Source organism: Temnothorax nylanderi, unplaced genomic scaffold (assembly GCF_030848795.1).
Source record: "Temnothorax nylanderi isolate EJ_2023f unplaced genomic scaffold, tnyl_v1.0 TNYL_tig0055_pilon, whole genome shotgun sequence".
NCBI lineage: Eukaryota > Metazoa > Arthropoda > Insecta > Hymenoptera > Formicidae > Temnothorax > Temnothorax nylanderi.
This window is the reverse complement of record NW_027249117.1, coordinates 17,823-32,386: the sequence shown is the minus strand read 5'-3', so window position 1 is coordinate 32,386 and position 14,564 is coordinate 17,823. Positions and strand designations below refer to the sequence as shown.

Genomic DNA, 14,564 nt, shown 5'->3' with positions numbered 1-14,564 from the left:
CTTTGGGGTATCACATTTCGCCCTTTAGCCCTTTTTACTTCGGCTCAATATATACACTCTCGATCTTTACACGATATTCTTGGATTTTTTATTTAATATGGGTTTTAATGTCAAATATAGGATTTCTGTCGGGTTAAGCGGAATAATTGAATGTGAATAGAATCCAACGTTAGCTTCTTCCGTGAGCTCCATACGATTTATATGAACTGCCAGGCGCAAGAGCCACCGTATTATGATTCTACATAGGCCACGTTATCCCAAATTTCAAAATCACGTCATGGGGGTGTGAACAGTTCGTGGAATGGTTGATGACGTTATCGCGCGGCGTTAACGGGAAGCTTGTTATAAATCTGCTGGACCTCCCGTAATCCTCCAGATCTCACGGATGAAGTGAACCTGTCGTCGCTCGACTGGACGGACGACCAATTCAACAAGAAACACGCGAGCATATTATTAATGCGTCAGCGCGGGAAATTCTTTCGCTACGTCGCTCTCACCAGAGTCTAAGTTTCCGTCTTCAAGGTCACACGCATCAATCGCAGGGATAGACTGTTTTCGGATGATGATCGGGTCTACATATGTCGTACGAATTGGAGCCTGACATAAGTAGCCAGCGAGCTCGTAGACTTATGTTTCAACACATGCGACGACGGTCGGACGAGTAATGGATGCTTCGACGAAGTCAACGGTCAAAGATGTCAAGCTGTGCGAGTATCAGTGAATTATTTTCTGCCACCATCGACGCTTGAACGATTTCAGCCTGGAGAGTTTATTTCAAGCGCGGTTGTACTAGCACACTGCGTTATATCAGTTTAAAAATGATATTTTTCAGTAGAATTAGAAAGTTGAATTTTGAAAATTAACTTGTTATACCGTATCAAGTATACAAAAGCATATCGGATAGGTAACAGCGATATTTTTTCGTGAAAAGGCGATCAATCCGGACACGAGAAATTTTTAGCGTGAGCTTTACGACATATGTATGACGTTATTTATAAAACGCTTCAGCCGGAACTTCATTTCACAATGTTTCGACCACGAAACACGTCTCTTACGAGACGGACAGGCACTCTTTCGACGAGTACTTTCATCTCGAGAGTCCCCTTTGGGCCGTTGCCAATTTCTGGGATAGAAAGAGAGCTTTATTTTTGGTACTTTAATAAAAATATTCCTAAAGTCTCCGCGTTGAGACAACATCGATGATATTGCGGCCGAGCTAAAACTTTGGCTCTGATCGTTTAATCATCGATCACAAATGCTATTTAATTGAATTTATATCCAATACAAATAAAGCCACATTTCAATGTAAACGGCGTAAATATCGTGTGTGATAGGGAAAGCGGTCAGAACGCTAATAAATCGTTCGGCTTGGAAAGGCCAAGAAATTATTGCTCGAACGAACTTTTAACCAATACCGATAGCAAGAAATGTATAGGCTATTAATATGTCATACGTGAAAGGCAAAATATTAATTACGGAAGCAGATATTATCAGCTTAGTTTGTTTTTTCATTTCTCTTTTTATCAAATACGAGTAGATAAACGTATAAAGTCATAATCGTTTGAATTATAAAAGATGCTGCTATTTGTAATATTACTACCGTAAGATATGCCACATTATTTAATTTATTTTTAACAAAACTGATTACTGTGTTAAATAACAAATCTATTTAACTAATCTATTATCGAGATTACGATTTTGCAGCTCGAAAGTTTATTAACGCATGCAATATTGCTTAAAAAAATACCGTCTTTAATAATGTAATTCTATAAATATTGATAATAATAAAAAAAATGATAAATCAACGCTCTTATTACTATTTCAAGTAATCGGCATTCAAGTCAATTGAATCGGTGGATGTACAGTCGTTCTTGGAAATAGCGTTAACTCATTGCAATGGGAATCATGATTCGTCTATGGCCTTCCACGTCTAATGTCACCGATTCATGGTAGTAGACAGCCTGGCAGCGACTCGATTCCTTTCTCGGAACGACGTGGCTGCATTTCGTATGGCAAACACACAACGTCAACGTATCCTCGCACTTCGTTCTGCATTTCCGTCGCGTCGAACGCGTCATGACGCGTTTAAGAATAGTTGCACAGAAATATCAAAAATGATTAATCTTATAATAGTTAATAGATTCGGGATATAAATTCTATTTTATCTCTCTCTCTCTCTCTCTCTCTCTCTCTCTCTCTCTCTCTCTCTCTCTCTCTCTCTCTCTCTCTCTCTCCTCTCTCTCTCTCTCTCTCTCTCTCTCTCTCTTTGCCTCTTTCTCTCTCTAACATTGAAATGTTCCAGTTATATAGGTATTAAAAGAAGTATTAAGATAAGTATTAAAAAACCAAATAAAATAGGTATTAAAAACCAAAGAACAGTGTAGTTGCGGTACGAGCTGTCAGTGCTAAATGCAATGCTTGCATTGCTGTCAGAGGGGCCAACATTTTTTAACAATACTTTCATTAAAGAAGTGAAAGCATGAATAAACATGAATAAGTAATAAATAAGTGAAAAAATAAAAACTGTTTTTTTTGCGATTTTCTCCAAAACGCAGCAAAAACGAGCAAATCTCTAAAGGATTTATTTTCTTAGTTTATCGATCCTCTACATGCTTCCGAAGTTTTAATATTTTATTTCGAGACAGCCTGTATAAATATTGATAAACGAATATAATCTGTCGCAGTCCTGTTTCTGAATTATGACTCTAATAACTGACGAGATTGGACACTTTATCAATACGGACGAAACAAAATATCTCCCGGCTTTAAAATCGTATTCAATATATCTATATGTAACCGCTTTTAGCTCGATGGGTGGCCCGTACCGAACGTGTTTTGTTCATTTATTTATTTAGCGCGGAGATCAACTATCGGAAACATGATCGATTTGCCTTGGGTCTTGCTCCATTGTCTTCCGGCGCGTTCTATCTGATCCACGAATATTAATTCAATCGGATACAACGCCCTAGGCACGTTACACTCTTGGAGAGAAGTGTTACAGAAAGAAAAAAAAACACGAGCATTCGAACCTACTTCGAGGCTACGAAACATTATCCTAATTATCGTAAGACACAAAATTGTAAAAAAAACTAGGACAAGCTACTGTATTATATATAAGTAATACCTATACAATATTTAAAAAACCATGAAGTTTTTTTTACATAAACACAAATTGTGTTTTTAAAAAGCTACACGCACAAAATTTATATTCATAACATAATGTAATTATTCGATAATGACATTATTCGACGTTACATTATCGTTGATATAAGACTGAAATTTGTCGAAATTTATATAAATATATTATTATTATATATAATAGTTATATAAATATATTTATAGAAATATAAATAGTTATATATATATATTTATAGAAATTTGTATATAAATATATTAACGCTTAAAACTATCTCTCGCTTGCAAATTTTCCTTGCAGAAATGATGCATATCGATTTTAGCTGAATAGCGGAGGATAAATTATGCAAACCCGAAATACGAAACGGAGCAATCCTCTCTAAATCGCATTTCCATAAAGAAAGTTATTGCGATAGGGAACGCACCAGCCCTGTTGGACCACCATGGAAATTTTGGGTGGTCCCACGTAGCCGCACGGGGCGAGCCCAATATTTAATAACAGGAGGTGCACCGAATTTGCACTGATACTTCTTAATGCCCGGCACGTTGCCGCGAGCTGCATTTTTCAGGGGCGACCGAAACCGCCTTCTCTCACTGCGTCCGTCCCCCGTTGGTAACCTCGGCTTTTACACCTCCAGCCATTTCTTGCCCGATCTAATTTGTAACTGCATTCGTCGTACGGACTGACTGGAAATTACTAGCGCGCACTCCGTACGATCGGTTTTTTTATCGCCAGCGTTTACCCGCCAACTTATGTTGGTAAACCCGCTCTCCAGCCCGCGGCCACGCAAACATTGTGGCAGGCACTTCGTGCTACCTGGATCACCGTCGTGCCGTATGCACAGCATTCGAATAATTAACATGTAATAACGTAATGGACAGTGCCGTAAAACAAAGTGCGAGTTGCGTGGGTTTACGAGTACTTCGTGGTACATACGCAAGACGAGTTACACCTGCGCTCCTCCTGACACATTCAGCTATTTGCAATTAAATCTCAATTTGAGATTTTTTTTACGCTGCAAACACACTTTTAACAGATATCTCTCTCCACTTTCCTGTATTATTTGCGCGAAACATAGAAGGAATGGTGAACCGATGGAAGTTTCATTTGAATTCCAATAAATTTCCAATGATTCACGCCGCTATATTTTTCTCGTTTATGCGTGTACATAAACCGGAATGTAAAATACGACCGCGTGAAAATTCCTACATACCAGCTTATATACATATCCAATGCTTTACGAGTAGCCTCGTAAAGTAGGGTGTCGAAAACATCGTTAGTGTAAGGATCTCCCAAACATACATATGTCGAAGACTCAATTCCATCTTTTCATAACGTTATTAGAACACACGCGACGAAGCTTTTTCAGTCCGGAATATCGCCCCGTCCGCGTAAACAGTGATTCACGTCGAATCTTATTGCGTTTTTACTGCAATAAGAGCGACAACGTACGATAATGTCTGTAACAAGCTTTGCGTATCTGCGACGTAAAGAGATATTAATTATAAAGAATTGTATTTTACTTATTATATGCAAACACATACATATAACGTAATGGAACTCGAAAACTGGTGCGATTATTCAAGATAGCGCTGGAGAACAAAAGGTTAATAAATAACACTCGAATCTGAAATGATTGCGTCATTATGCGTCATTATCAAATAATTCGTAGAATGACAACATGAATATGAGACAGATAAGAATGTGCGTAATTCAATTATCCGTCGTGTAAATAGAACGATTACTTGCCGGCGTAGTGAAATGGGAAAAATTTCCCTACTGCTATCGCAGATGGTCTAGTTTACAATAGTTAAGCCATCGGTTATCGGTTCACGAGCGTGTTACGAGTGAGATCCTTGAGTGCACGTCTGAAAATAGAATAAATAACGATGTCGACGACCCCAGGGGCTTTTATCACGGAATTTTCACAACCTCGTTACTCGCGGACGCTTACGCGGACAGACGAATTCTCTCGGCGGCGCGGCGCGATCAGAGATGCGGCGGCGACCCTTGACCCGTCCCGCTCGCAAAGCCCGGACACTCGATTCCGAGAATCATCGAGGGCGATCGTGCATGTTCCGTATCGTGTAACAAGTGTATCCTTCTAAAATCCTGCCAAGGTTATCTTTATCGCCCCGTGAATACGATTTGCGTGCTTTAACGGTCGTAACGAATAATCGCAATTGAGTGATTCTCCGCTCGTGGAAATTAATGCTTTCAGGTACATCTGCATGATCACGCATGCATGATTTCAGACCCATAAAACTCGTATTAAGTAACTATTAAATGAATGAACATTTCAATATATAGATACGACTAAAGACATCTATAAATGTAAACCAAAAAATCCCTTCAAAGTGGAGAACGGTAAATATTCTGACGAGAGATTTAGAAATTAAAGACCTGATTTTCGCAGGCGGCACCAGTCATATCTAAAAGCCAGATTCAGAGGAACCGCGAGCCCATTTTTAAACCGAAGACCCGGCTGACCTTTCGCCGACCCTGATTCCTTCGGGATCGTTAACGATAGCGCGGCACACACATCGCGATATATACCTTATATTACTTAAATTTATTGACGGTCTAATCCGCTTTCTGCGAGCCGAGATCAAAGCGTATGGCAGATCTTTTATAGTAAATCGTCGAGAGAGAGAGAGAGAGAGAGAGAGAGAGAGAGAGAGAGAGAGAGAGAGAGAGAGAGAGAGAGAGAGAGAGAGAGAGAGAGAGAGAGAGAGAGAGAGAGAGAGGAGAGAGAGAGAGAGAGAGAGAGAGAGAGAGAGAGAGAGAGAGAGAGAGAGAGAGAGTCCCCACGCAGTTCCTATTCTGACATCTCGTAAGAGGCACAAGTTGAAACAGCCCGCCATCACCTGGCTGCTTTGAATAATTGACAATGAGAAGAATAAATTTTTCCATTATTACGATTTCATATTCGAGCTATTCTGATTAATATCTACCATAATAAAAAATATTAATATCTATTACATTAAAATATAAGATATGTTTGATTAATTTTACTAAAATATATGTAGGAAATTTCAATAATTTTTCAAAATTTACCAATCTGCTTGGTAATTTTTATCGCGTTGTTTGTAAAATGTCTTTTGTATATTTTAAAAATCCCTTGGTTGCAAAGTTGTCCCAAGTTTATAGTGAATTTAATGGTAAAATATAACAAAAAATTCTCTCCGTGTAATAGTAACGAATTTTTCATGACATCTTGAAGAGTTTTTAAAAATTAATTAATACTGATACTCCCCACGTACATGATATGATTGTGCTACAAATGTATATATATGTATGTATGAATTGCGGTCAAAATAAAAAATTGTCTACATTATTTATGAATATTGCTTTGCACGTTAATTTTCAATGATATATACATAAGAAACGAAACTTTTTTTTAACTAAGAGATATAAGTAAAAAAAATTTTTAGTTTTTGCTACTCTACCCTATCCATCAAATATTATATGGGCCTAGTTTCTACTTCTTATTCTTCTTAAACTAGACTGTATATCTTCTTTTCATTTTTTTCCTAAATGTTTTTGCTATATCGTTCACAATAATATGTGTATGTAACATGTGTAAATGTATACAAATATCTACGAGTATATCGAGCTCGGGTCCGTGGATACGTGGGTTTGCTAAACTCAAATGACTGTGCGGTCATTCCTGCGGAAAATTTTGAAACGGTTAATCTTTCATCGTTAGAGCCACATGTTGCACAACCCACGAAGGTTGCCAGGAACAAAGGAGCGTCTGTAAAATCCTGAACTACTGTCCGTTGGTTCAGTAACTCAAGCATGGTGCAAGGCGCCTTCGACGATCGCAGAAATAATTCTCCATTAGCGAAATAAATCCCTTTATAGAAGTCGACATCTCAATCGATAGCGATAGGAGCGGCCGGATCGCGATTGAAACACGATCGATAAACACGGTAAACGTTTGCGTAACATTCGATTCATCAGTTACCGAGTAATGGGTTTTGTACGGGCTATTCATTTCAAGAGACAGCTTAATTCATTTGCGTTGAGATCTCATCTCGCTTCGTATAGTTTCTCACTATCCGAAAATATTTAAAATGGTCGGTCGATCGCGGAATACTGGATAAAATAGCATTCTATCTTTTTTTTTTCAACATTAAATTAAATAGATTTAAATCTTTAGCGTTTAGAAATGGTATCTGATAACGTGAAGAAACATTTCTTCAGTTATCTCTCTTCAAAAAATAATGATAAATTTAAGATAGTTAAGAGTTGAAAACAAAAATATATCATAAATATTGAAAAATTTATTACTTTTCAAGTTTCACATAGCCTACGTAGCAGCAAATATGGTTCTGCTTCTATTTTCTAAGTTTTTAATTTTAATCTCATCAACGTGATGTAGTTCAGATTTCTGGGACGTTCGGCGATTATCCGCCGATAAAACGGAAGGCGTGCGTGAAATCGGGACCCCGCCGGACAAAATACTCCCTAGATTCAGCGCACGCATTCGCGAGGATTGTTTCTGCTACGCGGCGCGACATCAAAGACTCCAGATGTTGCAGACGGCGATTAAGTAGGTCTCCGCTTTCTTTGAGCTCGCGGATCGGCCAAGATGAGGCAGGAGAAGGTGCACGCTAAACACTATTAAGTGCACGTTGCACTATTAAACTTATATCCGAGAGAAAATCTGCCGAAAATTCACGAAGGCGTGTTGACTACCCACAAGCAAAAGGGAGATCATTTCGCGGGTGAATTTTTATATATTGTCGATGCCTCCCTCTTACCCCACATACAAAAAACATTTTTTTCTCGTTAGATTCATATCAATCTCACGACGTCTCGCTTTCTCTTTCAATCCGCCGTAAACGACAAAAAATGGAAAAAATTTAAACCTATGTGTTAAGGCAATGTTCTGGTTTGAAAGGTCGTAAAAAAGGTATTTTTCAGGAATTTTTTATATGCATGAAAACGAAAAAAAAAAACGAATAACACTAAACTTTGCTGTTCTTTTAGCCTTATTTTAAGAATATATATTTTTATTTTCTAAGCAACAAAAACGCTCTTCTTTCTTATGTTATATTCTAGTCACTATAAAAACTTGCAAGAAAAAACGCATATGGACAGTGTAAATGATTCTAGCTGTTCTAGGTATGTGAAACACGAAAATAAAAAATGTTCTTATTCAGAAAAAGTGTATAGCTATCGTCTGAACTAGAACTAAACCAATATTTCCATTCTGAACAAAATGGCGGCATTTTTATTTAAAATATTATCGTTGTTCCTCAAAATTTCGTTAGCATTTTATTTAAAAAAAAAAACTAATAAAACGTATATTTAAAAAAAAACCAATATAACGTTTATTCTAGTTTAGACGATAGCCACACTGTTCTTGAATAAAAAATTTTTATTTTTACGTTTCAGAGAAGAGCTAGAATTACACTCCTACTGACCAGAGTATAAAACATAAAAAAGAAGAGCGATTTTGTTACTTAGAAAATAAAAATATATTTTAAACATAAGGCTAAAAAAACATGCAAGGTTTAACGTTACTTGCTTTCTACGTTTCTAAGAATTCCTTCAACCGTCGATTAAGTATTCTGTTTTATCTTTATTATATTCATCTATAATTTGCTTCTTATATGTCTATAATTATGATATATTTATATGTAATATTATTAATTTATACTACTTAGGTCTCTAAATCACGATGTATTATTACGTGCGCAGGATTACACCGATGACGACAATGGCGAGGAGGACGAGGTCGATACCTTCACCACGTCGTCGACTACTACCACAACTACGACGACCACGACGACGATGAGGCCAAAGACGTCGCTCAACAACCAGCACTACGATTACAAGGACCCGAGGGCCTACGACAGCGGTACCGCGGCTCAGTACAACGGATACCAAGCGAAAAACGATTATCCGCCGATGTCTGCTCACAGCGTGCACAAGTGGCAGTCGCTCGGCACTCGCGAGGGCGTCAAAGAGACCAGGAGTAACATGCAACACTTTAACAAAAACGGAAAAAGTGAGTACACTTCATACCGTCGAGTGCGTCACGATGACTCTCACGAAGTTTTTCTTCCTACGACATCTTTATTATCGAAAAAAATGTGTGCGGGCGGTGAAGCGTATTAAAAGAGCAGTTTGTAAGCGATCGCGATCGCGATTCCTCGTAATCGGTTTATGCAAATGCGCGCGCGTAACGTCGTTCTGCATTTTCGCCCGCTGACCTGACTCAATTTAATTTTAGCCCGTCGGAGATGCGCGCGCGCGCGTCCCGAAATAGTTATTAATCGTTATTGAAACCACGCTGGGTGGTCCCTTCCTCTGGTGGCGGTGTTCGATCAACGTTAATAACACAGTAATATTTCTCGTAACGTCGGAGATGCCGCGGTAATTATCGATGTACCTTCCATCGCGCGTGCGTGCGTCATACGCAAATGTTTGTGCAAAACCGCAGCGCGCTTATCCACCTACCTAATGCGCTACCACCGGGTTCGCGGACGGATGTGCACGCGGACGTTCGTGTTCACGGCAATCAGGCGTACACGATGTAACAGCGATCTGCCGCAATTATGAAACCGAAGCGGCGCGGATAAATCAATTGGTAACCGCGATCGTGATCGGGACAATATGTATATCCGCGACTCGCGAAGGGGAGCACGTATCAGCGCGTATATTTCAAGATCGGCAATGTTACATTGTAATAGGAACGTAATATATCGCGCAGCCGACCGTCCAGTTGGTGTAACGATGGTTTTTATAATTACCCGTCGCAACACGCAATAGATAAATTCGCCCCGTGCTATATTACGATTGCGATACGGACTCCCAGGCGCACGCCTCTATTTGTGCCCCGAGGCATTGCACCTTCTCCGTCGATGCGATTGCACAAGTGCCATTCACATCTACATCCGAGAGGACAAGAGAAAGAGAGAGCCGATGGATATGATGACTCTTCCTTCTCATCGGCTTCTCTTATTAACGAGCGGACGACATGTATCATAAAAACAGCCACTATAAATATTTTCATACGTCGAAGAAAATAAGACAAATGTACACTGCTGTAATATTTCCTATATATATATTTTCTATGCTAATCCTTTTTTTCTTCTAATTCTGTTTTCTTATCATTACGCGCGCTTCATAAATCTATTACATCGCGAGGCTATACAGTCTCCTCAAGTCCTTATTTATCGACTGCTTTTTGCCGTTAATTACATCCGATTGCGCGATCGCCTCTTCCTTTGCGATCGCCTTTCGAATCGAATCCCGACGCTCAACAACGCGCGCGCGCGGGGGGCAACGCTCGGTCGTGGAGAACGGATTTCTACGAGAAACGCGCGATGGAGTTCGCAGGTTATTAATATGTAAATTAATAACGACGACTGTGTCCCGACCGCGTGCCCGTAGCGGTTGCGGCAATTTGCAGCCGCGTGAACTCCCGCGTCGCGTCGCGCGCGCAACGCATCAATGCGCGCGCGTGCGTGCCGCGGGATTGTCGGGCCCTGATACATTAGCCCCCGTAGATTGAAATCGATTTATTATCACTCACCGAACGACAGCGATCCCGCCTCCGCTCGCTCGACAAAATCCTTCATCTCTTTTGCACGATGTTACCTTCTCCCGTCTTCCATCCGGATATCTGTGGAATTTTATTATATGCCAAATAAAATTTCTTCCATTTTTAATATTAAGCTATTAATAAAATAAAATTAAAGAGCTTAGAGCCACAATTAGGTGTTCATGTCAATGTATTTAATATGAATTAAAGTTCACGTTTCGGTCCGTATTCAGACTATCTTCAGTATAGTTACAAATTAAACGGCAATTGTGAAAATTACAGAAGCACGCAAAAATGCTAAGTAAAAGTAGTGATATAAATGATATAAATGTTCCTTATAATAAGACATGTTGTAAACTGTCACTATGTTGTTAATAACGGTCGAGGCACATATTTTGTTAAGCTATTAATTAATTTACAATTTTAATTATGAAGAATTATTAATTATGAACGATGTACACATGTGAGCGTTAAAATAAATGCATAGAATGCGTAAAGCTTTCGTGGAAAGCGTAGCGTCATGATATCACATTGATGACATCACATTCCGCTAACTCGCATAATCCTGCATACTTACGACATGATATATACTCGTTAAACATGCTACTGTGCCTTTCGTGGCACCAGTTGATCAAATACTTTCATGTTGAGTCAGAGTATAAATTTAACGTACAAAACTAGCTGAGCCGGCCACAGAAAGGAAGAGTAAATCATCGATAAGCTTGAATCCCGCAGTTTTCTACCTGCGTCAATAATAAATATGCATGGTATTGTGTATCATCGCGACGCGACGTTCCCCGGCTTAACTCGAGAAATTAGAGAATAATAGACGATCGAAGCTAATCCCTTTCTCTCATAATACATTCCGGAATACGTTTGAATATGGGATGTACGCGAGGTGAGAGCACATACTTCAGAATTCCTGATGGCCGTGCCTCCATTGTGAGCACTGCCGATGTGATCTCGTGCCGAGAGTAACGCCTCCAGTCGGAAATTAGCATATCGCGATCGCCCCTTCGAGATTAGGCGGGCGAAAAATTCCGCGAAAGTACACTTCCGAAATCTCCACCGAAATCATATCTAGCGTTTAGTGTCTTATACGCGCCGCGAAACGAACGTCGCCGTCGCTTCGAGAAAGTAGTCAAGCCAGCAAATCTATCATTTAGTTTGTATATTTCCTCTAAAAAAATATCTTTCTAATATCTAATATATGTAATATCTGAATCGGTATCTCCTTGCTAAAACAATTCACATCCTCTTCTCCATTGTCTGCTATGAAACGCCGACGATTTTATAGTTTTCCAAAGTAATTGCGAGTTGGCGTATCAATATCGCAACCTTCCACGTGGTCAATTCTGCAACGACCGACAAATTAATCCGCCATCCGACATTTTAATGGGGGAATAAGTCGGCGCCGAGCATAAACAGTCGGTATTCGCAATAATTTTTTATTAGCAACGACATGGCGCCTCGGCTCGTCCGCGGTATAGTCGTAAAACATGCGACCGACCGGCGAACTTGATCCGATTAACATCGTCGTTCGCGCACAACGCACAATCGTTTCGTCGCAGACGGTCCAGTAATTCAGAGTTACTATATCTCGCTCTATCTAACTCGCACAAGTCGTCATCATCCCGCTTCTTAATTCCGCAATAATCCTAGAAGTAAAATAATTGCAGACATGGACGACGTTAAACGCAACGGAGCGGACACTAACTACTTTCTTTCCCCGGTGATCACTTAGCGATCGATCTCGTGACCTGCGATCTCGCGAATGTGGAGAGCGGCGCGAATCGCCATTCGCTTCCTTAAGTGGCGACAACATATGGTCTCTGAATTTCTTTCCGTACTAATGACATTTCTCCGCTGTTATTATTTGCGCTAGAATTTACCGATTTCCTGCCACAATGTAGTTTCTCCGTGCAGCGCTCAAGCGAATTATGCGGAGTGTCGGTGTCGCCGTAATTATCGACAGCACGTGAAACGCGCGTAGAAAGCGATTAGCTATCTCTGTGCTGAATCAATAGAAAGCTCTCATAACTTATGTCACTTGATGCAGGAGATGCATCTCCGCGCTCGCGGATCGAACTGGCCGCCTGACATCTTGATCTCGATCACGAGAGAGAATTCTCGCTTCTCTTCTCCATGTACATATTATCGGAGAGCGAGCGCACCGGATTCGTCAATCTGATTGTAAGGAAGATCCGTTTAACGGAAGATCCGTTTCGATAAGACGAGCTTTTCTCTAATCTGACTTATCCGCTCACGCCTTCCGTTTTATCGAGACAGTAATTAATGAGTTATATGGAGAGAGACGTTATATTACTTGTGGCTCGTTACAACATAGAGAATGCCGCTTCAACGCAATCTCTAAGTCTTTTTACGAAAGTTAATAACTTAAAGTCATGAGAATGGAAAGGTTTGAAGGTTTCAAAATTCGAAGATTTACGACCCGGAAAGTCGCAAGATCGAAAGAATCGTGAGGAAACATGTCGCAAATCAAATATCACTGCCGCGCGAGTAGGTGTAGCTACCGGCTTTCTAAGAGATAAACACAATTGTTACGCGCCGGGAATGAGGATTATACATAGCGTAAACCTCATTTTTTTTTATTGGATTTGCGAAAGCGGGTTAGTTACGCCTGTCATTCTCATGATTACCACGATCCCACGGGATATTGTACTTTACCGGCGAATGTTTGCCCTAGGTGCTGAAATCCGAGAGGCTCTTCAGCACGCAATTAAAGTCAACAAGGAAGGCAGCTGCCAATGGCCACGCGCGAGAGTCATTCCGGTTCGTGACGTTTATCCGAGCCCATCGACCACCTACATCCCACACTGCGCCATATTGCACAGGTGCTCGGACGACACCGGATGCTGCAGATCGGAAGCGCTCACTTGTGTGCCGAAGCACTCTCACCGCGTCGAGCTTTCCTTCTACGTAAGTCCGTTACGTAATTTCTTTTATGAAAATATCATTCATTTTTTTCAGCTTTTCTTTTTTCTCGCTGTAATATGTTCATTTTCGTATCTAGATTCGACAAAATAAAATGTAAATCAATTTGACTCGCGAATAGTTAAATAAGTAATAAAAATAGTTCACAAAAAATCATCAGTTTTTAATTAAGAAAAAAGAAGCAATCAAAACTAATTCCTACGAAAATATCATCAAAGAGCTGATACATAGCTTGTTCGTCGATGCATGACAAATTCCCCGCGTATCTTTCACGCTCAATGCGGGGGAATTTCGCGGGACGCGTCGGAGGTATGCAAGGCCGCAATTATTATTAACTACCGCGACGCATAATTTGCCAAGATAACATATTAAGCGAATTAACGGCGCGGCCGTTAGCTGCGCGGACCGAATCGATTGAACGATAAACGATCTCGTAAATGTGGGCTCCCGCCGCATGCCGGATAAATCGCCGGTAGAAAGAGGTGCGTCGGTGCCTCGCCGCGCCGGGGCAACGAGATGGATGCATCGACGTAAGGAGAAAGACGTTATCCGGCGGGAGAAAGTACCATTAATCGTGTAAACTGAATTGCGGACAATTTATTAGCGGGATATGTCTCCCGAGAGAAGAGCCAACAATATACGGGACACGATTTACGGATCGTTACCGTGATATCGAACCGTGCAAATCCGTGTAAATTACCTCTCAGCTTTGGTCATGGCAATATTTTATACACAGCTTTTATAAGCGCGAAACCCGCGAAACGCTCCATCGCGATAAACGACAACGACCGTTTACTTTTTTTCTTTCTCCACTATGCACGCGGCTGCAGACGCGTTATAGCTGGTCTGGGTCTGGAATTGGATGCCTGCGCGAAATGGTTCTTTTACATAGAAATAATCGTGGTAATTGGT

The 14,564-nt window shown here is 40.4% G+C and overlaps 1 protein-coding gene across 1 annotated transcript in view; it reads left to right on the top strand.

The window, feature by feature from the left end:
• LOC139772934 (uncharacterized) overlaps positions 1-13,760 on the top strand; it is a 45,302-nt gene extending 31,542 nt beyond the window's left edge. The window contains exons 2-3 of the mRNA XM_071707004.1: positions 8,849-9,158; positions 13,405-13,760. Coding sequence (XP_071563105.1) covers positions 8,849-9,158; positions 13,405-13,745 — 651 coding nt within the window. The 3' untranslated portion in view covers positions 13,746-13,760. The remainder of the gene's footprint in view (positions 1-8,848; positions 9,159-13,404) is intronic.
• The last annotated feature ends 804 nt before the right edge of the window (positions 13,761-14,564 follow it).